At 48.1% G+C, this 25,899-nt stretch overlaps 1 protein-coding gene across 6 annotated transcripts in view; it reads left to right on the forward strand.

Annotated features, from left to right (window-relative positions):
• LOC147629404 (uncharacterized) overlaps positions 1-25,899 on the forward strand; it is a 305,268-nt gene that overhangs the window by 125,684 nt on the left and 153,685 nt on the right. For all 6 annotated transcript variants that reach the window (XM_086812666.1, XM_086812667.1, XM_086812670.1 and 3 more), the window contains 2 exons: positions 18,876-19,021; positions 19,168-19,286. In XM_086812666.1, coding sequence (XP_086668792.1) covers positions 18,876-19,021; positions 19,168-19,286 — 265 coding nt within the window. The remainder of the gene's footprint in view (positions 1-18,875; positions 19,022-19,167; positions 19,287-25,899) is intronic.

The following is a 25,899-nucleotide window of genomic DNA, read 5'->3' on the forward strand; positions in this document are numbered from 1 at the left end:
CGTGTATACTCACGTATCCAGGGTCGCGTGCCAAGTTTGCCACTATGCGCACGACCAAATGCCGAATCCCTGAGGTATCCACACTCCCGGGATCCAAGAAAAAATGAGCCAACTCCCAAAGTCGGCCTATCACATCTGTCACCTCCAGATCGCTCATGTGGTGAGAAAACTCAACTGCCTGAGTCTTCAAAGTGCTGAGAGCGAGCTCTAGAGTCCACTCCCGATCACAAGGTCAACATAGAGGGAACGAGAAGGCCACCGCTGAGTCTAGTGCCTCCTGCCCGCGGGCCGGAGGTATCACTACATGGACTCGAATGGGCGCTGGCTCATGGGGGCCCTCTGGCTGCTCCAAAAAGCCGTGTAAAGGAATAATCAAAGGCCTCCGAGCGCTGTCTAATGCCAAGGCGACTCAGCCGACTGCGGATAGATGAAATCCGTGAGGCCCTAATCGGCATAGGTCTCCTCTGTGATGCTCGAGCGAGGTCAGTGCTCAGCGCTCTCCGGACTGCAGGTGAGCGCCAGGGAACTGCCAGGGTCTCCCGGGAAGGTGAGGCGGGCGGAGGGGGAGGAGGGGGAGGCGAAGGAGGTGGAGAGGGAGCCGCTGCCAAAACCGGAGCGGGGGCGGGAGGAGGCGAAGGTGGAAGTGAGGCGGTGGGAGGGGACGGGGGTGGGGGGGGTGAAGGAGGGGGAGCTGGCATCTCCTGGTCCTCGGTCGCTGCAGGGGTCTCCTCCTGAAGGGGAGCAAAGCTGTTCCTCACGGGAACCCAGTGAGGCTGAGACTGTGGCTGCTGCTGCAGCGGTCTCTGGGCGTGCTGCTGTGGCTGTCTCCCTCGGCGGCGCCCCTGTCCAGGCTGCCACTCCGAGGTCTCTGTGGCCTGAGCAGGCGTCCCTGAGGCAGCCTGCCGAGCCGAATCTGTGGGTGGGCCATCAGTAGCCTGCTGCTGTGGTGAGGGTCGAGGTCTCCTGCGAGGGCAGGCCTTGGCCAGATGACCGACCTGCCTGCAAATGAAGCACTGGTTCGGGAGCCCCGAGAACTCCACTCTCTGATCTATCCACCCCCCCCTTATCCTAGGTAGCTGAATGACCTTAGGAAGGGAGGAGATGTCAGACACCAACACTCTGACCGAAGGTAGCCCAGCTGCTCTGGCCACCACTGAAGCTGCTGAGGGGCCCGTCTCTAGTACCGAGCCCACCAATGCTCCGAGCCTGGAGAGGAGCGGAAGATACTCCCGGCGGAGACCAGGGAAACAAACTGTAATATGGAAGAGGCGCTCTCCCTGCTCCGCCGCTGCTGGGTCAAATCCATGCTGCCAAGGTCTGAAGAAAGCCCGAGCACCCCTGATGTCCAGAGGACTCATGGCAAGGACCTTGGCAACGCTCTGGGCGGCCTCGAACTCGATCTGATAATGGCCCCGGCCCAGGAGCTGTACATCCAGGATCTTGCCCACATCTGCAAGAAGGCGAGCCTGAAGAAGATCCCTGATCTCCCCTCTGCTGGGGCGAGTGCCGACTATACGGCAGATGGTGGAATGAGCCTGGAGGCATTCCACCTCTGCGGTGAGGCTCGCTTCCTCTTCCGGCGAAAGAGAAAGCCTGATGGGGGTGACCTCAGGGGCGGGCGAGGGGGCTGCTGATGAGTCCCTCTGAGGCGGGGCGGGAGGAGCCTCCATCAGAGTCTGAAGCTGCGGCGAAGGCGAGGCGAAGGCGGGAACCTGCTGGAAACGAGTTGCACACAGAGAGGCGGAATACGGAGCGAAAAAAGAAATCAAAACCCCCAGGGGGCGGGAGCAACAAAAGGAGGGAGGGGGGGGGAAGAGGCGAAAGAGATAAAACCTAAAAAAAGGGGGGGGGGGAGGGCAGGGGGCTATGCGCAAGAGGGATGGGCGGAGAAAAAACCAACTGGCGGAAAAAAAACAACTGGCGAAGGGGGGGGAATAAGCCGCTGCAGAGAGGAGGAAGGTGCAAAGACAAGGGGGGGGAGGCGTAAGGGGAGAGGAGGGCGGCGAGCAAAGCTATGGGCAGCAGCGAAGGCAGGCGGAATGGGGGGGCGCAGCAGCGGATGTAGACGGGGGGGCTAAACGCCAGGCGGCGGGGGTCAAAGAAGGCGGGGGACAATGCTGGCGGCGGGCAATGCAGGGAAGGCGGAGAAGGAGGAAGCGAGGAGGAAACGAGGGGGCGAACAGGCCGGGAAGGTGAAGGGCGCAGTGCAATAGCGCGAGCAGGGAGAGGTGGGCGGGAGCTTCAGCGAGCAGGGCCTCAATATTTACAGTCTAGATTGGGCTCTCTCCACATAACCAGCATATGTACATCTATTTCCACCAGAGGCTCATCAAAACCCTATCATTGACACCCTTATGCTCTTCCACCTCTTATTTGCACCCATCCAAGACACCCTCTTCACAAATAGAAAGCTCATACAATAAAAACTTCAAGTCTCAAGCAGCTGCTTCAAAGAAAAATGCATGTACTAACTCACTGCAAAGCCATTCAGTCTGTACATTTGCCAGGGCATTCAGGGCAAAGTTTTATTGCATACCATGCATCCCATATGTACACGGACTCAAAACACCTTTACAGAATTTTGCTTGACATACTTTGCCCAACCCCCAGCCTGCTGAATCATTCATGATCAACAGTAAAAAGCATTTCAAGTCCTAAATCCATATCCAAAAACTGCCCTTCATTTGAAATCACATCTTCAAATACTGCATCCTGTACAATCACCATCAAACGTGCATAATACTTCTTCAGCCTATATCCATTTACCCTGGAAGCATGTAAAGTCCCATCTAAATCTGCCAATTGATAGGTACCATTTGCAAATCCTTGCATCACCAAGAAAGGTCCCTCCCACTTAATTTGGAACTTCTTATGAAAGGAATTATCCAGCCTGCTATTATAACGTAATACCAAGTCATCCTTCATAATTCCTTTGCTTTTAATTTTTTTGTTGATCTTCTCCAACGTCCTTGTCTGCATATCTTCATAATGCTTCAAAGCATTATCCCTGTTCAGCTGTGCTTCTTGTAAATATAACAGCCGCTCTTTAAGGGCATCTTTAGGCTCTTCCAAAAGCTTTTCCAACATTTTAACAGCTGGTATCTCCACCTCAATAGGCAATAAGGCTTCCTTCCCATAAACAAGATGAAATGGAGTGAAACCCGTACCAGTCTTAATTGCTGTCCTGTATGCCCACAAGGCAGCAGGCAACTCCAGATCCCAATTCTTGCCTTGTCGTCGCTCTGTCACCTTAGATAAAATCTTGATCAATTCACCATTGAAACGCTCATTCAAGCCATTACACTGTGGATAGTAAGGTGTGGTAAAACTGCGACTGATCTTCATCTTTGTACACAAATAATCCATAAGCTCTGCTCTGAAACCTGGACCTTGATCAGAAAGCAATTCCAATGGCACACCAAACTTACAACAAATATCCTGATATACAAACTTTGCCACCTCCGTAGCAGTAATTTGTTTCACTGCCTTTGCTTCCGCCCATCTAGAAAGGTAATCAACTGCAGTCAAGATGTAGCACTTCCCTCGGCTGGTAATAGGCAACGGTCCCAGAGCATCAATTCCCCATTTTTCAAAAACATCATAAGCAAGAATTGTCTTCCTCATTTCAGGCCTTAATATCCGTCTACTATGAGCTTGGCATTGTTTGCATGACCTGCACCAATGATTAACATCCTTATGTACACTTGGCCATACATAACCTTCCTGCAACACTTTATGCAAAGTAATCTTCGAGGCAAAATGTCCACCGCATGCTCCTTCATGGTTTTCCTTAAGAATTTTGTAGATTTCTTCCTTCCAAGGTACCCGTCGCATTATGAAGTCAATTCCCTTCAAATACAAAGCATCACCAACCATCATATACCTTGTAGCTCTCCTAATGAAACCATATTTTTTTGATTTTTCAATATCACTAGGAATCATCCCTGTTAACAAAAACTCCTCAACATCCTGTAAATTCTCCCTGCCACCATAAAATGATGCATGAGCTTTAAGAACAAAAACTTCACCAATCATTCCCTGGGCTGCTTCATGAGCCTCCTCATTATGGTCTCGATCCACATGCTTAAGACTCCAAGCTTCAAATTCCTTCAACAAACCTTTAATCTTGAAACACATCTCTTTGAGTGACATATTCTTTGACTTCCAAACTCCCAACACCTGTTTTACCACAAGCAATGCATCTCCTCGAATGCGAATCCTGTGTATACCATGCTTCAAACATATTTGCAATCCAACTTCCAAAGTGAGATACTCCGCTTCATTGTTGCTATGTGCATCCATCTTAACACCCTTCTTAAAAACAAGGCAACCCTGTGGATCATAAAGCACCAAACCTCCTGAGGCTGCATCATGGCTTTTCCTGTAGGAACCATCAAAATATAATAAGTGTGCATTCACCAACTCAGCCGCATCCGCAACTGGCTTCTTGATGGTCTCCTCCTTTATAAGAAGAGGACTCTCCTTATATGTCAATAGATCAGCTAAGGTAGCCCTGGTACTCTCTTCCACCAAGAATGAGAAAGTAAACTCCTGCAACTCAATCACCCACTTCATCATAGCTTTAGATAAATTTGTGCCATTTATCAAATGAGGCAAAAAAGTGTAGCTCGTCAAAAACACAAAGGGGGGAGGCAGCAAGTAATGGCGGAACCGCCTACATGCATACATCACACTAACCATAACAAGTTTCACCTCTGATAACAACCTTTCTCTAGCAAGTTTTACCCTGCTAGCACAGTAGACTGGTTGCATATAATGTAACAACATAGCTCCAATAGCATCTTTACCTACTGAAGGGTTGACATAAAATACCTGTTCCCAGTTAGGCGCCTACATTGTAGGAATAGCACCCAACACCTCTTTCACTTTTTGGAAAACTACCTCACACTCCTCCGACCAAAGTAAAGGATCATGCTTTGCTGCTTGCTGCAAAGGATATAACAACTGTGAAGATAGAGAGATGAATCGAGCCATATACTTCACCTTTTGCACAAAAATAGTCAATTGCTTTGTATTCATTGGTGTAGGAAGAAGAAGAAGAGACTTGACTTTATCAGGATCCGGAACAATACCATTCTCTGAAACAACATGGCCCAAGAGCTTCACCCTCGGTTGAGCCAAAAAACACTTTTTTGGATTTAATTGACCACCACACTCATCATAACGCTGAAAAACTGTAGCCAGCCTATCACAATGCTTTTGCCTGGAGCTGTATATACAAAAATCATCAATAAAATCCTTGACAAACTTGTTCAAGAAAGGAGATAATACCCAATTTACCCTTTTCTGATAGTAGGCTGGCCCATTCATCAATCCAAAAGGAAGAACTTTGTAGCAGAAACACCCCCAAGGTGTAATGAAAGTCGTCTTGCGCTGATCTTCTTCTGCAATCTTTAACTGAAAATAACCTGAAAACCCATCACAAACACTGTACCTTTCATATCCAGCTACAGTATCCAAGATTTCATCCAAAAAAGGTAGGGGGTAAGGATCCTTTTTCGTAGCAGCATTCAAGGGCTTGAAATCTACACATATACGCCACCTGCCATCCTTCTTTGGACTCACCACTGTAGGACTTACCCACTCAGCTGTGTCCACTTGTGTAATGAAACCTGCACTCAACAACTTATCAACTTCCTCTCTTAGGGCTTGCATTTGTTCTCGTCCCAGTGCGAAGCTTATGCCTAACTGTTTTTACACCTTCTTTCAATTCAATCCTCAAATCTGGCCCTTTAAATCCTCGAATCTCCTTATAAGAGGTGATGAACAATTCTGGAAAATGAGACAGCATATTAACATATCTAACCTTTTCTCCACTCGAGAGATCCGGACTTAGCATTCCTTCAATCAGCTCCTGCTTCTTCTTCACTTCTATCTTTGGCTGCAGTAATTCCTCGATCACTTCATACGACCCCAAGGTATCTTCTCCCTGAGCACCCACTTCATGCACTTCTTTATCTTCATTACCTTGTTGCTCTGATACTAGGAAAGCCACATCTACCTCTTCTTCACTAGAAGCAGTAGTCGATGAATCCATCTCTGATTCAGAAGTACTGGTGGTAGTTTCCTCTTCACTCGAATCCTGTGGCCTCTCCCACACATCATTCAAAGATCTACTATGCATCTCAAAAGATTTTTTATTACCCCGCTTATTATGCAAAGAAATGGTCCCATACCTCCAGTCTTGTACTGCACCCACCACTTGCAACCAAGGTCGTCCAAGAATAATTGGAAAAGCACCAAGACCCGCAGGCATCACATGAAAATCTACAGTAGCTTTGACATTAAAAGCTTCAATTTCCAACTCCTTTACCATACCAAGACATTTTACCTTTTGATGATTAGCCATCCTGATTCGAAAACCAGAAACCCCAGACACCCTCAGGCCTGACTGCTCCACACATGATTGGGTAATCACACAGATTTGAGCTCCTCCATCTATATAGGCCTGACCAAGGTTCCTACCTTTACTCCACACCTCCACAATAGGGCAAATATCTGGAAGCTCTTCTAAAGATAGTACTTTGACTGACCTCTTCTCTGACTCCTTTTCCATTGGATTCACAAGTCCCTTCCATTGCCTTCTCAATTTTGGCACCATCTCCACCAACTGCCCAAAGGTGATGTTGGCCTTCCTGTTCACCATATCAGATTTCAGGTTATAGCTGGTTTGCCCATCCCCCAGTGGGAAGTCTGACACCTGGAACCTTCTACGAGGTTTCCGTTTCCTTTTAGCTTTCACATCTTCTCCTTCCTGTTGCTTCCCCTTCTTACGGCTGGGTCCAGCCACCCCTTTTCCTTCTCTTTCATCCGTTGTGCGCTTGCCAATGGGCATCACATCCCCTTCTTCTCTTACCTGAACATTCTCCAGAGTGACAACATTCACGACCTTTGCTTTCCCCTTCTCCTCAGCTGAGATTCCACTAGGACTTGCTTGATCCCTAATATCAATACCATAGTCGTTTGACCTGTCAGGTAACTGTGAAGGTAGTGGGTACATATCACCACCCATTCGTTGAGGCTTATCACAATCTGTACTTAGATGACCAAGCTCACCACAATTCCAGCATGTAGGGATGAAACGACGGCCCCTACCGCGACCACGTCCATACCCTGCTTGTCCATCTCCCCCTTCTTGATTATTGCCTCTACCTCTACCACGTCCACCACCTGCACTTCCCATTAAATTTAAGCTCAAATTCTTCATAAGATCAACCATCTGTTTCATAGCCTGTCGCAATCCCTCATCAGAACCTACAGGAACCATAGGTACTCCTTGACTAGCTTGTGGTACCATCTGCATAGCCCGGGCTTCAGTGGGCTTCATCCTCTCAATCACTGCATTCATGGGTGTAGCCTCCACTCTACGAATCTCCGGCTGTGCTACAACTGGAATCATCCCCAGCTGATTCATCCGTTGCAACTTCCAATCCTTTGATTTGGCAATTTCCACCGCATCCTCATAAGACCTGGGCTTCTTTAATTCCACCTTCCAGTGAATACTCCTCTTAAGCCCGGCTACAAACTTGTTTTTCTTCATCATGTCAGGAGGTACCTTGTCTTCCCCTAAAGCCCTGCATAAAGTCTCCCACAGCAAAGAGAATTTCTTCACATAATCATCAATTGATTCAAACTCACCCTGTATCAGAGCTTGCACCTCATGCCAAACCTTGTCGTGGTCTTCTACCTTCTTGAACCTGTTGCTAAGTGCTATCTTTAATCCATTTTCCATCATATCGATACGTGGAACAGCAATCCTCAATGACTCCTCATAAGCTCTGTACCAGGTCCTTGCATCCCCTTTCAAGCAGATGCTCAGTAGCCGCAACACCTGTACCGACTCATTGATGTGGTTGCTTATGCACGCATCTTTCAAGGAAATCTGCCACATCTTCATTAGGACTACCATAAAACTCTGGATAAGACATCATTTTAACCCCCAAACTTCACCTCAAATCCCAAGAAAAACACCTTCCCTGAAACCCTGAACTCCTAGGACATACACCCTTGTAAACTGAAGAAAATACCAGAGCTATCCTCAGTGGGGGCACCAGAAAACTGTCAGGAGGGTAGGAAAAGAAGAAATGCCTCTATAGCTACCTACCCAGCAGCCTTGGAAGACACAACAGACACAAGGGGCACCACCAGCACGATGCTGGAAACAGAAATCTCTCAAAACACCACACAGAGATACCTCAAACTCTGTATTCCACAAGATAATCAAAGCCCGCACACTTATCCACAATAATGCAAAAAAAATCCCTCTTTCACAATCCAGCTCGCTCCACTCGGCTTCCTTCACTCCCTTCGGCTAGTAGTCTCCTTTTGCATCCTAAAGGTGGCCACCCTCACACCAGCTTCTTCTCTGCATGCATGCTACCGGCCTCTACCACCCTGATAGCAACACCAAGCCACCGAGAAAAAAACCAACACTCTCGCTGTCGGCTGCACCAGTCGCCCAACTTCAGTACCCACCAGCCTCTACACTTCAAGCCTGTCGACGTTGCCACCTTATCTTCAGCAGCAGCCACAAACACCTTCAGCCCCCTTGTGTGTCGGTGTTTCCGAGTTGCCACCAGCAGCAAGCCTTCCTCTCTACAGCACCTCAGCTACAGCCTTCGCCACACACAAACAAACAGGGCCACCTTCTCTGGTCTGCGCCCCAGCAGCCACTGTGCGTTGCCAAGACGGCTTCATCCTCTTCGTTAGCAATGCACAATCACCCAAGAGACCTTGTTTCTACCTTCATCACACGGCGGCCACACCTTCGACTGTCTTCGGCTCCATCTCCGCAGAATCCCCAGCAAGGCGGTCACCGTAACCCCTTACGCCTGGCGTCTTCGCCACCCTTCGCTACTCGCTGCAGCTGCCTCCATGCCTGCTATCAGCTGCTCTCACCTGAGAGCCTTTTTGCACAAGGCGGCTCCCACGCTGCTATGATCACCCGCGAACCCTCGCTCCAGCGGCAACCTTCACCAGCTTCTCCTCGCCTCTGGTTCTGCACAGCACCTCTGCCAAATCACCCTTTCAAGCCTCGAAGCACAAGGCGGGAACCTTCAACGGCTCTGCAGAATCACCAGCAGCTGTCACATCAACGAGCGGCCCAACCCTTCTCCACGCTGGCTCTCCTCGCCCACACATACTCTCACACCCCTTAACACCTCCCCGTTTCCTCTCTCTCCCGAAGTCTCCTCTGTCTAAGCGGCAACCGCCCTCCCTCCTTTCGCCAACCTTCATGAAGGTCGCGTTGGCGGACAAGCTGGCAGCCAAAGGAAGCGGCCAGCTGGCTCCTTTGTTACTTGCCACTTGGTGGTGTTATATATATATATATATATATAAAGTGGTTCCCATGCCACAGTGCAGTGCCTATCTAGGCCTTCATCAAGATCTTTTGAAACACCGGAATCCACACAAATACCATGTCTCATCACCATGGCTATTATGCCCAAACCCTCTGCGATGTGGAGACATACGGCCATTCCAAATCTGCACAGTACATCCAAACTCAAGCACAAGAGCAATTTATATTTAGCTGGCGTCCCTTGTAGATTTCAATATTTACAGTCTAGATTGGGCTCTCTCCACATAACCAGCATATGTACATCTATTTCCACCAGAGGCTCATCAAAACCCTATCATTGACACCCTCATGCTCTTCCACCTCTTATTTGCACCCATCCAAGACACCCTCTTCACAATTAGAAAGCTCATACACTAAAAACTTCAAGTCTCAAGCAGCTGTTTCAAAGAAAAATGCATGTACTAACTCACTGCAAAGCCATTCAGTCTGTACATTTGCCAAGGCATTCAGGGCAAAGTTTTATTGCATACCATGCATCCCATATGTACACGGACTCAAAACACCTTTACAGAATTTTGCCTGACACCGCCAATGGTCCCCAGGCTAGACGAGGTCGAGAACCCAGCATATGACCCTTCTCTATGCGAACTGATGGGCTCCAGATGAGCGGCTGTCTGGCCCGCTCCTCATCACAAGAGGGAGGTCTCTAAGAGAGCCCCGGTCTCAGGAACTCACAAGCTCTCAGGATGCTCAAGGCAAATCTGTCCTCCCATCCTCTACTGAGGCCTGTCCTCCTCATCTCTATGAAGATCCATCGTATCTCTGGTGCCCAAGTGCCCCCTGCTGGGGGAGCCCGAGCCTGCAGCCGCTGCAAAAGAAGCTCTTTCCAAGGCTCAGTGCCTGGAAGCAGCCCCCGAACAATAAGCTTCCCCAATAAGGCTCTACTCTAATCAACTGGATCTATAATGCCCAAGCCTCCCTGGGCCAACGGAAGTGTAATAACTGCCCAAGCAACCTTTGCCCGGGCTGGCTGACCATCCCGCCCAGACCAAAGAAAGTTCCTGATCAGCCTCTGTACCTGGCTGATACAAGAGCTCCAGAAGATCCAGCAAGACGTAATGTACCACATGGTCGCTAAAAGCACCTGATTTGCCACCACCACCCTCCCAGCCAAGGATAGCCGAGCTGTACTCCAATACAAAAGCTTCCTCCGAATGCTCAGAAGAAGCGGGGCAATCTGCTGCTCAGGTGACAAATCTAGTCCAATCTGGCATCCCAAATATCGCACTGCTGTGCCTGTAGGAATCCATCTAAAACCCGGGTCTGGGCTCCATATGGGAGTGGAAGCGCTACTGATCCAAAAGGCCACTGTCTTGCGCCAATTGATCAATGCTCCCGAAGCTGCACTAGAAACCTGGAGCGACTGCTCGGCCCGCTGAAGATTGGCCTCCTAGCCATGCAAAAATAAACCCGTGTCATCTGCAAACTCAGCATCGAGCAGGTCCTCCCCCCGGACTGGGAGCTGGAGTCCTCTCAAACCAACCTCCTCTGCCGTCAGATACATGCTCATAGCCTCAGCAAAGAACACCCCTGACGGACTGATCTGGTCAACTCAAAACTCGGCCCCCGTCCTCCTGCAATCAGCACCTGGCTACGAGCTGTGGAATATAGAGCCGCCACCCCTCGAATCCAACCTGGCTCAAAGCCCAGGCGAAGCATAGTGCCCTCTAAGAAGCCCCAATTGACTCTATCGTATGCCTTCTCAGAATCGAGAACTCAAAATCGAGAAGCATCACGACCAAGTCCTCACCAAGAAATCTAGCTCGGGCCGTTGCCTCCCAGAAGGTGAAAATATTGTCAAGGATACTACGCTCCTTGACGAATCCTTTCTGGGTAGCATGAATCAACTCTCCCAGGAAGGGCTGGATCCTCAAACTCAAGGCCTTTGCCAAGACCTTGTAGACAGTATTGAGGATCGTAATAGGTCTCCAATGCCGAATATCATCTGATACTCCCTCCCCCTTGGGGATAAGAAAGATCAAGCCCTCTAAAAAGCTCTGTGGCATCATCCCAGTGTCCAAAACATACTGAAAGCCCTTGCGGAGGCCTGGCCCCAAGAGGTCCCAGTAGCGCATAAAAAAGGCAGGCGTCAATCCGTCCTCCCCTGGGCAACTATGGCGCGGAAGGGCCCTCAAGGCCTCAGCAAGCTCAACCTCTGAGAGAGGCTCACCCAGAACTGTATGCATACCATTTGTGACCCTCCTCTACACATGGGCCCACACAGTCTGTCTGCAAGCATCCCGAGCCTCAGTGGCTGGCTCCGCTGCAAGCAGGTCTCTATAGAACCCAGTGGCAATGGCTCTGATCTCCTCGGGCTCAGTAGCTACCGATCCATTAAGCATTAATCACACACTTGAACAAATATAAAAGCATTAAGCAACAACTGGAAGCCATTGGCAAAAAGGTAGAAGATGATGAGGCCCTAGCAGTGCTTCTGAAGAGTGTGGGCAAAGGTGAATATGAAAACATTGTAGCAACCTTAAAGAATGTACCTGAATTGAAGCTGCACGAGATAGAAGGAGCTCTACTAGAGCAAGAGACCAAGGTCAAAGAGAAGAAATGGCTGGACTCAACAGCTGGAGAGAAAAAAGCATTCTTCACCCGAGGAGGATTCTCACGAGGACGAGGACGAGGAAGAGGCAGAGTAGGAGGAAGGACCTTCACTTGCCACAACTGTGGGAAGCTAGGACACATGGCCAGAGACTGCTACAGCAAACCCAGTGGAGAAGGAACGACATCGGCAAACTTCATGGAGGCTCCTAAGGAAGTGGAGTCAGATCGTCTTTTCTGAGAGAGAAAATGAATTGAATTGAAATGTTATATTAACGTCTTCAAAAGGCGAAAGTGACCTATGAGACCAATGTTACAACCATGTGACATCTGATACACTGTCTGGAAAAGAAAAGAAAGAACTGAAGGTAAGTACCTAGCCCTACAATACATCAGTAGGGAGCATCCGGAGGCAGCAACTAGGGAGAGTGGGAAGCTAATGCTACTAGTTAAAATGGGGTACATGAGTACATGGATACATGAATACATGAATATGGGGGAGTACAAAAGTGATAGTGAGTACAACAGTATATGGCTGGAGTGGTAATCATCCTAGGAGCTCTAGCATGGGTCTCTGCCGGATGGCGTGGATATCTGCCATAGTGAGATTCCTGGTCGGACGAGCCCGACGCCTTGCAATGATGCTCTGAATCCTCCGGTGTAGGCACCGTCTCCGATGTGAGGATCCGCGAACCCTCGGGCGTCTGGATCTGCCCAACTCGATAGCTCTCTCAACTAGAGTCCCACGGGGTGCTCACTGCTGGGCTGTCGGCTGTGTGTCCTCCCGGGTAGTCCCTCTAAAGAAGTCAGTAATCTGTCTCTGTGTGGACTCCCTGCCAGTCGGGCGTCTGCTCCTGATAATGGACTCTTTGAGCCTGCGGATCTCCACGAGATAAAAACCCAAGCATCGCTGATCACAATAGTCCATGACTCTAGCCAGTGGTCCAAATCTCTCTCGGAAAAGGCAATGGTAGCGCCCTCGAATCTCATAATATACTGTGCAGCGACAGATGTAGTGCTCCTCCGTCTCTGGCTCTATCTAACAAATCTGACAAATCCTGTCCCCTGGAGGTATGCCTCTAAATATGCCTGTCTCTATCTCTAACTGATGTGAAGAGGTGCAGATCTGCTCAATGGCGCACCTTAATCCATGAGACAGATGGGTATCCATGTAGCTCGGTCTAAGTATAAAGCCATCCTCAGTGGTGCGGAGAAGATGGTCTCTATAGAAAGCCATCTTCGTCCCTAACTCCTGTGAGGGCTCTAGCCATGTCCTCCTAGTGTCCCAGTGAATGAGGTCCTGTTTGATGACTCTACTAATCTCAGAATGTGTCAAGGTGAGAGAGGGTGCCTCCAGAGAGTACTGGAAGGGTGGAAGTCTATCTAAACTGAACCCGTGGAGCTCAAACCAGGATGCTATCTGTGCATACCAACATGAAGTGTCTCCCTCCATGGCTAGCTGAAGAGAGGACTCGAGAGAAATGAAATGATATATTAACGTCTCTAAGAGGCCATAGTGGCCTATGAGACCAAAACTGAGAGTACATCTGAAGTTGGTGTCTCATCAAAGAGAACAACTAAATGAGACTAAAAAGTACAATAAACTGATTGTCCTAGAGTTATAAGAACAGAACCGTAAGATCCGAGATGATACTGAGTAGAAAATACTGGAAAATAGTGAAAAATGTATATCAGGTAGATCCATGTATGCTGGTCAGTTGAAGTGTTGCCCTCTCCTTAGATCAAGTATCTCCGCCATGGGGTTGTCTAGAATGGAGAGGTCATAGAAGCGAGGTAGACGCCTCCGATGCCGAGCAATAAAGGTTCTGATGGGCGTGGCCGACGAGCACGACATAAGATAACTGCTCTATCAGTGGTGACTCCTTGGGAGCGTGGTCGGTGCCCTGATGGCCCAATGGAGGAGGTATCAAGAGGTGTGTGGGCTGGGTTGCTGGTGCTGGTGCCGAAGAAATCTGTCAGGGTCCTCTGTCTAGGTACATCATGACTCGGCCTCCTGTCTGCCAAGAGGGTCTCTCTGTGTCTCTTGAGCTCAAGTAGAAACAATCCCAGGCATCTCTGATCCTCAAACTCCATGACCCTGCGTAACGGCCCAAAACCCTTTCAGAAGAGGCAGTGATATCTCCCTCGGATCTCATAATAGAATGTACATCGGCAAATGTAGTGTTCCTCTGTCTCTACCTCCTGGTAGCATAGCTGACAAATGCGGTCATCCACGATCTGATGCACATATCACCCTGTCTCAATCCGCAGCTGGTGTGATGAGGTCCGGATCTGTCCAATGGCACAACGTATCCCATGTAATAGGTGTACATCCATGTACGCCGGGCGGGTGATAAAATCATCCGGTGAGAGGTGCAGAAAATGGCTCTTGTAATGAGCCATTTTCGTGCCCAAGGGCTCAAGGGGGCTAGTCCATGTCCTCTCTGTGTCCACTCTAATGATATCCATCCTGATCACGCGGTTTTTCTCTGAGCGGCGGGTGAGATTTAAAAATGGACAATCCAGACTGTATTGAAAGGGTGGTAGTGCCTCTATCTGCAAACCATGTAGGTCAAACCATGATCTCATCTGATCGTACCAACAATGACTATCTCCATCCTCTGCCAACTGTATGGATGAGGTCAATGCCAATCGGGAGTACCTCTGTGCTGAGGGAGCTCCCATAGCTGCTGTAAAAAGGTAACTGCCTGGAATAGGGCCTCGGTTACTACTGGTGGGGCACCCAGCTCAGCCCGAACAATCTCATGTGGTACTGATGATTTGCTCCGAATCATGCGGGCAATCATCATAATCAGTGGTCTCTCCATTTGCCTCCATCCCTCATCTGTCCCTCTCTGAGATCTGTGATGTATATTGGGTCCCCAAATTGGAGCTCCATACAGGAGGGTCGGTGTGACAAGCGTATCAAATAGCCACAATTTGGTGCGTGGCTCCTGAAACTGTATGTGTGCACACTGCCTCTCAAGTGCCCCCAAGGCTGCATGCCCTCGAGCTAATCTAGCTGCTGCTGCCTCCTTCAGGGAGAAATGCGGTCCTGTGAAAGTAACTCCCAAGTAGACATATGACCTAACGTACTCTACCGGCTCCCCTTGGAAAGTGAACTGAGGCTCTGATCTCGTCACCCATGCCTGTGTGGTGTTAAACACCATAACCTTGGTTTTCCCAAGGTTCACTGTCAGATCTCTATCCGCATAGAAAGCCTGTAATGCATCCAGGTGTCTCTGTAATCCCTCTGGAGAGTCTGAGATTAGAACAATATCATCAGCATATAATAAGATGGGTATCAACACCCCTGCGAGGCATGCCCCTAGGCCCTTCAATCTGTCTACATAATCAGAGACCGCATCAATGTACAGTCCAAAGAGGGTGGGCGATAGCGGGCATCCCTGCTTCACCCCTATTGTGCTGGTCACCCGATCAGATAGTCCGCTTGGAGCTCGGACTCTACCTCTCACAGACTCATACAAAGCATATATCCCCCAGTGCATATCCTCGGGTACCTCAATGTCATGCAATCTGTGCATAAGCCAGTACATGGTACGGTATCGAAGGCTTTGCGGAAGTCCACAAAGAAGCAGTATATCCTTCTCTTCTGTGCCGTGCCCTCTTCAATAAGTGCCCGAAGTGTCAGTATGTGACCCAAGGTAGTAAATCCTCTACTGAAGCCAGCCTGTCCATGTGCTCGATGACCATGCCTCTCTACCCATCGGCTCAGCTCCGACTCCAATATAGAGCCATATAATTTGGCCAAGTAATGACCAATCATGATCGTCCTGTAGTTGCCTGGTACCATGGGGTCCTCACTCTTAAAGAGTGGTACAATGATATGCTTTGTCCAGATTGTCGGGAAACCCTCACAAATGGCACGATTAAACACATGTACGATGAGCGGAGCCAAAGTGTCTCGTGCATATGAGAAGTGCTCTCCAACTAGCCCATTATGAACCTGTGCCTTTCCATTCTGTAAGCTGTGTATCGCATCTAGCACCCTCCGCATAGTAAAAAAGGTGCTGCTAGCCGGTCTAGCTCCCAGTGGATGGGGGGTGGGGGGCTGTCCTGGTGCATCATATAGCTCTCTAGCATAAGTATGCCATGCCTCAGGTGCAGTAATCGGAGTACCAGGCTGTCTCTCCTGAAACATCTTCCATGCCCTCTTGTTGTCCTTCCCTAGGAAGAGTTGGTAGATCTCCTCCTCTAGCTTAGCCAGATAGACTCGTTTCTTCCTCCGCACAAGGCGCCGAAAGATCATCCTGGCCTGTCTATGCGTGTGAGACCCAATGGCAATCTCACGCTGTAGCTGTGCTCGTGTCTCACGACACTCATCATCATACCTGTTCTATGGGGCAGTGCTGCCGGGGTGGGTGGAAGGGATCATAGTGCAGGGAAATGCATATGAGGCTGATGCATGTAGAACACCTGCCAATCCTCTCGTGATCTCGTCCAGAGGGCTATGCGGGTCTAAAGCGAACAAGCCATCAGATACTGTATCCCGGTAAACCCCAACTGTCTCATGTGTAAACTGATATCTCGGGTACCTAGGTAGATGAGTGGGTGGCCCATCTCTCGGGGATCTACTTGGCTTGGAAGAGGCTTCAGAGCCTCACTGAGGTACAAAGATTGGATTTCAGGCAGCATTTGAGAGCCTCTAGTCGGAGGATTGCACAGATTGATGCAACCATTCCCAGCCACTGGATTACTGGATCTTTCTTGGAAGGCCGTCATCATTCTTGGTTTGGGGTTTTTTGTGGGACAGGTGTTCCTCTTCAGGTTATGGGTCTCCCCTTGCCTAGGGAGGATGATGTACCGGTCTTTTTTTCTGTACAGGATGGATGGCAGCTGGAGAGATGTGACGTGCAGGACCTTATTGAGGGCCCCCAGATTTGTCCCGTTAGAGTTGTTGGCAGGTTAGGGAAGCACGTCTTTGTTGACCCCCACCCCCCCCCCCCCAGGGATGATCACAGAGAGTGTTAGCCTTTGGTTGTATGGTGGCTGCCCTATCAGACATTTACATTGGACCCCAGTGAGTGGGAGTGGAAGGATGCTTGTAACCCTTTGAAAAGCATGCCTTTTTTCAGTTATATGGTGCGGAGTGCCAGACATCTTATCTTGGGACACATTCAGAGTGTCCCTACTCTTAGATCCCATTGGGAATCTTACGGCATTTCGACTGACATTCAGAGGGTATTTTGGCGGAGATTGTGGCATTCTTATAGGAAGCCACAGATTTCCTCCTTTATCTGGGTTTCTCTTCATGGTGGTCTGGCCACGAATCAGTGGAGGTCTGTTATTGGTGCTTGCCTAGCATGCCCTAGATGTGCAGGAGTTTTGGAGTCAGTTTACCATTGTTTATGGGAATGCAGGGAAGCACAGAGGGTTTGGTCTGCGATTGCATACCTCTTTGGTAGGATTAAGAGGGATGCTATCATTTCTTTTGGTTCTTTCATTTGGTTGACACAGTCTGGGCCTCAGCTGAGATTCGAGGGGACTGACAGGAGCTTGGCCATTATGGTTAGGCAAGGAGTTGCTCGGCAGTGTTGTCTTCAAGATTTGCCACTTTCACACTTTGTCCCTCCGACACAGAGGTTAGACAGCTCTTGGGAGATTATTGCTAGCATCTGGGCCTGGAATATCTGGAAGGCTAGATGCACCGAGGGCATTGAGGGTACTCCCGTTCTTGTTTCTCAGTGTCTTTGCAGGATTTGGAGTGATATTATTCACACCATTATGGCTACCTGGGCCAGAATCCAGGGATCTTCGAGGGCTGCGGAGAGGAAGCGCGGCCAGTTTATGAGAGAGTGGGACATTGGTATCTTTTCACATCCTCTCATTCGGGACCCTATTGGCAGCACAGGGCTCCTGATTGGTTGAGATCTCCACCTTGCTTGGTGTGAAATTTCCATTTTGTAAATTTTTTTCATACTTAATAAAAGTCTCCTTTCTGAAAAAAAAGAAAAAGAAAAAATGGATAAAAATCTAATGCAATACTCATCACCTTAATAGGCTCAGTTCGAAACTCTTCCTGTGAGTCCTGCAAGTATCTCACACATTCCCTACTATGGGTAGGCCCATGTGCTGAGAAGAAGTGTTTGTTGCATCTGCCACCCATATGTGCCCCCTTGTTAGCATGAAATGAAAACTCAGCCTGCCTATCCATCATGGCCATCTGCAGCTCTGCTCTGACAGTAGACAATAGGTCTGGGATCCAAGTAGACTCTGGGTGGCTATACATGAATTGTCTTTACGCAACTCCATAACAACTCTGAGTTGTCCCTATACAAAGGTCCTAGCACTGCTTTTCCCTGTCAAAATATAGATCTTCCTTAGCAGAGTGAATACTTGGATAGTGGGTATTAAGAGGAATTAAAATGTTGCGACTCACTGATGAACCTGCGAGGCGTTCAGGATATGTTTTGTTTGGACTCTGGAGTGACCTTGTGGAATCTTTGATGGGGTTAGGAGACTTAAAAGCACTCTTGAATTGCTAGAGGAGAAAGATCACTCAAGGAATTGAGAGTGCCACCTTATTGGTCTCCCAGATAGAGATGCTGCATATATGCAGGTTGTATGCAGGAGGGAGACAGAGTGCCCCATGTTTGGGCGGATGTTTCCTCGATCATTGGTGTACATTTGCAGGGGATTAGTATTTGGACTGCTCAGTGGGGGACACCATTGGAAGATCTTTTATATGTTCTCTTATACTTATAGAAGACTTCTTTCTTGAAAAAATAAAAGACTTCTTTTATATGTTCTGTTATACTTATAGAAGACTTCTTTCTTCAAAAAATAAAAAGAAAACAAAAAATTGACATGTAAGGCATGTAATCCCATCATTATCTCTATGTAAGCTATGTGTCTTTCATAGAGAAGGAAGAACTTCAAAAATTTTGCAATACCTGAATTCTCTTAAGATTGGTCCATGCAGGACAGTTTTCGGTTGTCAATGAGCAACAGAGGATGGCTATTTATACGTCCATACTACCTCATCTGCTACAAGCTGAAAAGGATGTTGTTTGTTTCAATCTGTGGCGTCTACAAACATCTATTTTTGAGACGTTCTCACATTTGATTGTATGTATTTCTATCTACTGCAAATCACAGCTTAGTATGGACCTGGATGTAGTATTATTTATCGGTTAGATACATTTATTTCTACTATTTCAAGAAATAATTGTTTTTTTTAGCAGACTAACAAGTTGAGAAATTTTGATATGCAGGAGTACCTTACTAGTGATCAAATCTTTGAATACTTAGTACCTCTATGCTTTTATCACATGACAGAGTCCGTTTTGCCCGTAAGATCTGCAGCAGCAATAACTTTAGCAATATTTATACGGTACTGATTTCGTCTTCCAGAAAAACTTGGCACCTTACCTTGCTTGTGTTCATGTGGGAAGAAACAGTTACAGTTTTGTAAGTAGGATCCTTGTTTATGAAGGGAGATTAAGAGTTAGGGTTTCATGTGGGAGACATACACACAGAGAAGAAGAAGGGAGAGAGAGAGAGAGAGAGTTGTGGGGATAAGTCAACTCATCAGAATGATGAGTGTGTGACTCCCCTATCACACATGTATATTGCACTAGTACACATAGTGCACTTAGTACATTAAAAGTACTAAGTGTACTATGTACTATAACTTATGGGCTTGTACACACTACAAGGGTGGGCATAATGCCTTTACCCCAACAACCTCCCACTTAAAGGCAAAGTGCCCTTAAATGAAAGAAAAGAAAAATCAGCATGTACATGATAATATACAAGGCCATATCAAGGCTGAAACTGGCCATATCAAGGCTGAAACTGGCCATATCAAGGCTGAAACTGGCCTCATCCAATGCCCATCAAGTGTCTGCAATGAGCAAACCGCTCCGGAGGCAAACTCTTTGTCAACAGATCAGCCGGGTTGTCATCCATATGAATCTTAACAAGCTGAATTTGCTTGTTCTCTATCACCTCTCTGATGAAGTGATACTTCACATCCACATGCTTCGTCTTTGCATGAAAGACAGGGTTCTTTGCCAACTGGATGGCACTCTGACTGTCACAATGCAACAATGGAATATCCCCTGTATAACCCAAATCAACCACTAACCGAGATAGCCATAATGCCTCCTTGCAAGCCTCTGTGGCTGCAATATACTCGGCCTCTGTATAGATAAGGCTGTGCACTTCTACATCCTGGATATCCATGACACAGCACCTCCTGTGAATGTAAACACATAACCGGTAGTAGACTTCCGGTTATCTGGATGACCGGCATAATCCGAATCCGTGTAACCATGCACTAATGCATCCTGTTTGCCAAAGCAAATGCACATATCCTGTGTGCCCTTCAGGTATCTCATGATACCTTTCACTGCTTCCCAATGCTTCTTGCGAGGGTTGGCCATGTATCTAGAAACCACTCCCACTGCAAATGCAATGTCCGGCCTAGTAGCAACCATGGCATACATGAGACTGCCACAAGCTGAAGCATACGGAATCTTGGCCATATCAGCCCTGTCACTATCTGACTGTGGGCTGTCCATAGCACTGAGTTTCACATATGGAGGCAAAGGAGTACTAGTCTTCTTCCCCCCGTCCATATTGAACCTCTGCAAAACTTTGCCAATGTATTCCTTCTGAGACAAATACAACACATGCTGATTTCTGTCCCGAAGTATCCGCATACCCAAAATGTGATTTGCATCACCCAAATCCTTCATATCAAAGGTTTGATGCAGCCTCTTCTTCAAGGCATCCATCTCTTTACGAGATTTCCCGGCAATCAACATATCATCAACATACAAGATGAGGATCAATAGACTGCCATCCAAAGCTTTCTTGGTGTATAAGCAGTGATCTATGTCACTTCTCCTGAAATCCCGGGATTTCATGAATGTATCAAATTTATGATACCATTCCCTTGGTGCCTGTTTGAGCCCATAAAGACTCTTTTTCAGCTTACATACAAGCTTCTCCTTTCCATTCACTGCGTAACCCTCTGGCTGTTGCATATATATCTCCTCATGGAGATCACCGTGAAGAAAAGCAGTCTTCACATCCATCTGAATCAAGTCCAGATCATCATGAGCAATCAAAGCTAATACAGCTAAGTGTGGTCATTTTGACCACTGGAGAGATGATCTCATTAAAGTCCACACCATATTCCTGCTTGAAGCCCTTAGCCACTAACCTGGCTTTGTATCTTGGCTTTGCATCTGGTGCAACTTTGAGCCTGTAAACCCACTTGCAAGGCAAAACCTTCTTGCCTGCAGGCAAATGCACCAACTTCCATGTTCCATTTTTGTGCAGAGAATCCATCTCTGACTTCATGGCACGCTCCCAAAGAGCCTTGTCTGCCCTCTGTAAAGCCTCCTTAATAACATGAGGGCTCCCCACAGTCAGTAAGCATCAAGTAGTCAACCCCTGGAACAAACCTGTCAGGGGTCTGGAGGGTCTTGTGGATCTCCGTACCCAATGACCATCATTTGCAGGTTGCTGTCCAGCCTGCATATCACCTATTGGTGGCTCCTGTTCCATGCCATAAGGTTGAAAAATCATGCCCGGTAACATTAGCATGGTGACAAACACCAGCATGCATGAAGTAAAGAGTGTCCACCTAGCGTCCTGCCCTCGGTGCGGCCATGCACAGGAGTCGCAGCGGCACTGCTTATGGGATTGCCCACAGGCACAGCAGGTCTGGCAGCGCGCTCTCAGGATGGTTTTTGCAGGCTCACCAGGTGAGATGCTGGTGACGTGGGGTGCGGTGGCTTGGGCCACGGACAGCGGCCCGGCCCTTGGATATGAGGACGTCCCTGGCAGTGCGACCATCCAGGTCTCTGACAGGGCGATGGCGGTGGTTCCGACGCCAGACTTCTCTTCGGCAGCACCTCAGGAGGGGTCGGGCACAGATGGGAGATGATCAGCAGCATGACGGCTTGGCACATTTGGAGAGCCCGATGCAGGGAGGCCATTGACCGCCAGGCGACTCCACCGGCGGAGGTCATACAGGCCCTCTGGGTGGACATCATTCACACCTTGAGAGGACACTGGTGGGGGAAACTCCAGGGTGACTCGGATCGCATGAGAGGGCGCCGCAAGGCTTTCCTCCGCACTTGGCAGCCCGGCCCTTTCCTCACCGCGAGGGGCGAGGATGTCACTTGGCACTACAGGCCTCCAGTTTGGCTTTTCTCACCTCCCACATGTACTATTAGGTAGCCCCCCACAGAGAGCGGCCAGCCACGGGGGTGGAGCTCAGGAGTTCACTGTGTTTTTATCCCTCCTTGCGAGGTGAGCTTTGTAGCCTTATGGCGTGTTCTCATTAACTAATAGAAGGATCTTTTTTCCGGGGGGAAAAAAAAAAAGAGTGTCCACCTTAGAGCCTCTGGCAACAACCAGTGAGCCCTTACTAATCTTCCACTTTCCACGACCAAATGTGGTAACATAATCAGCATCATCAAGCTGTCCAGTAGAAAGCAGGTTCTTCTTGATCTCAGGCACATGCCTGACATCATGGAGCATAAGCTGTGAGCCATCTGAAAACACAAGCCTCACATCACCTCTGCTAAGAATCTTGCATGCATGGTTGTCACCCAAATAAACTACTCCTTCATTGCCAGCAGTATACCTGACAAACAAGTCTCTGCAACCTGTGACATGAAAGGAGGCACCTGAATCAATGATCCATGAGTGCATACCATGACCATCTCCTGCAAGAAGTGAATGGGCATCAAGTGAAGACGTGAATAGGACTTCATCCTCGCTGTCACCTGCATGTGACACATTGACTTCTTCAATCTTGACTCCACTTTTGCCCTTTGACTTCGCATCTTTGGCTTCATCTTTGTCTTTGTCTTTTCCTTTGCCCTTTTCCTTTTGATCATTCTTTCATTTGTAGCATTGCTTTTTGATGTGTCCCTTCTTGCCACAATAATGGCATTCCAAGTTCTTTTTGGAGCGGGACTTGCTCCTTCCCCGTTCTTGGCTTTTACCCCTTTGCTGGGATCTCCCACGTGCATTCATTGCATTGGACTTTCCAACGGAATTGTTCTTCCTCTTCATCTCTTCTTGAAGAAGAGCACCCTCAACATTTGCATATGACAGCATAGCATTCGAATTGCTAGTGGCTGTCCTGAATGTATCCCAACTCTCTGGCAAAGTGCATAAGAGAAAGGTGGCTTTGAACTCATCGTCCATTGCCAACTTTTGATTGATTACCTGGCTGACAACACCATTAAACTCATTTAGATGGGCTGCCATAGATGCCCCTTCCTTCATTTGAAGACCTATGAGTTTCTTCAACCAATACACTTTGCTTGAGGCACTTTGCTGAGCATACAAGTCCTGCAATCTTTGCCACATTCCCCATGCTGTCTTCTCTTCACGAATGCTGAAAAGTAAAGAGTCTGACACAGACAACATGATAGTAGATCTTGCCAGCTCATCCATATCTTCCCACTCTTCAGCAGTAAGAGAAGCGGGCATTACACCCCTTTCTTTGATAGGCTTGTGCTGCTTCTTCTGGAGCAACACATTATAGCACTGGGTTTGCCAAATGTCATAATTATGTGAGCCTTCAAGCTTCTTGATGTGAAGCAATGAAGAGCTCTCACCTGTGGTTGCCATAGCAACATGCAACCTGTCAATGCCTGACTCCCTGCAAAATGTGCAAACACTGCACCAAAAGCACACAAAGTGCTCACAGTTGTTCTCCCAAAGTTTATCTCCCACTGCGGAAGCACAAATGCAACTCTACTCCCACTGTATGTGATGAAATCACCAAAATCTGGTTGCTGCAGATTTAGGACAGCACCTTAAATGTGCTCTGTTCCCCTTCCAAAGTACTGTACAACAGTACCAAGTGCTCACCAATGATGTACCAAATCTGTACCGACAAGTACAGCAGCTGAAATTGAGCCTTTTGCTCACTCAAATCAATGTGCAGCCATGCCAAAACTTGTACAAAGCTGTACCAAATCTGTACCAGCAGGTACAGTAGCAATAAATGCTCTCCTGGCTGTCCAAATGAGTGAAAATCAGACGTTTACAGTCCCCACCATTGCATACAACAGTCCCGAACAGAAATTGGGCAAAAGCCCCTTGATTGCAAGTGGATTTCTGAGGATTCAAGGCATAAAAGTCTTGCCTACTGCTTTGCCAAGCTCAACAAGCATAAAATCTTGAAAAGCCCCTTGATTTAGGATCAATTTCTGATCATACATGGTACATTAACGCACATGAAGGCATCCAGAGTCTTCACAGTGCTTCCCCCTGGCCACATATACATCCAGTACATAAAAGCCCCTTCATTTACAGGCACATTGAGTGCTTGACAGGCATCAACACATTGCCCAAAGCATCAAATGCCAGTGCCTGCATGCAAATCAACCCAATCGGCACAAAAGCCCTTTGATTTGCACATCAATTTCCTGCAATTTTGCCCGAATGTGAGATTTCTCACATCATACAGCATGTATGAATGCCCAATTGCACAATTACATCAAAAGCCCCAAATTTTGACATCCAATTTCCTGCAAATTGATCCTGAATGTGACCAATGTCACCCAATTTTGCCAATTTTGCTCAAAATTTGAGCAATTTGGACCTGTACCTGCTCAATTGATGATTGTACCTGCTCAATTGATGATTGGACCTGCTCAATTGATGATTGGACATGCAAAATCCCAAAAAATTGAAGCAAAATACCTCGTACAAGTTTCTGAAATCAGCTGATTTCTGTTGCAGAAAAGAGGGGGGTCGTGTTGATGCTGCTGCAGTCTGAAAAACTGCTTGGCCTTTGAAAGTCGCAGGAGAATCAGGAAGCTAAGCTGTTTGCAGCTGTCCTCCGTCCATGCCTCCTCGGCTGCATCCAGTATTGCAGGGCAGCATGTAGGCGGCCAGGTAAAGTTGCCTCAGCAGGCAGCGATGGCCGATAAACAGTGCAGATCAAAACGCGTAGCTCTCCTCGTGGGCGACGGGCGGAGAAGGCGTCGGGTCCGAAGGGGCTATGTGTGGGCGGCGGGAGCTCCACGGGGACACGTAAGCGTGCCCTTTGTTACGAGCGCTACACGCGACGAGCTGAGCGCCGCCCGCCAGCCTGCGTGTGTGTATCCGCCCAAAGCTTAAAAGCTCTTCGCCGCCTCCGCCTAGTAGCGCTACACGCTTCCCCACGGAGTCCACCTAAAGGCCTCCGCTTTTCACCAGCAGCTCGAGCGAAGCTCCACCAGCGTAGAGAGTCGTGCAGCAAAGCAGCTGCTGCTGGAGAGTCGAGCTGTTACGCTTCCTTGCACACTGAATCGATTACAGATGCTGCTACGCTTCCTTGAGGGTAGCAAGCCTTCGCCTACCTGCTTAAGGCCCACGTGCCTGCGACTTGTTCAACGGAGGGACACACAGTCACTGCACACTGCACAAACCCTAGCTGACTTTCGATGTAGAAACCCTACCACTCCCTAGCTCTGATACCAGTTGAAGGGAGATTAAGAGTTAGGGTTTCATGTGGGAGACATACACACAGAGAAGAAGAAGGGAGAGAGAGAGAGAGAGAGTTGTGGGGATAAGTCAACTCATCAGAATGATGAGTGTGTGACTCCCATGTATATTGCACTAGTACACATAGTGCACTTAGTACATTAAAAGTACTAAGTGTACTATGTACTATAACTTATGGGCTTGTACACACTACAAGGGTGGGCATAATGCCTTTACCCCAACAGTTTACATGTCAAAACAAGTCACAGTTTTCAACTATCTTTTGTAAGTAGGATCCTTGTTGACATGTCAAAACAAGTCATAGTTTTTAACTGTCTTTTGTAACTGCCTTTAGCCATGTAGCTTTAATACACAGCTAGAGCCAAGGTTGTGGCACTGATGATAGAACCAGGACAGGGAGCATGGAATTTTGATATCTGCTTCAGTGTAGATCCATCCCGCACAATATACATATATTTTTTTTTTCCGGAGAAGAG

The sequence above is a fragment of the Cibotium barometz genome, chromosome 18 (assembly GCF_041138505.1).
Source record: "Cibotium barometz isolate CiBa-2024 chromosome 18, ASM4113850v1, whole genome shotgun sequence".
NCBI lineage: Eukaryota > Viridiplantae > Streptophyta > Polypodiopsida > Cyatheales > Cibotiaceae > Cibotium > Cibotium barometz.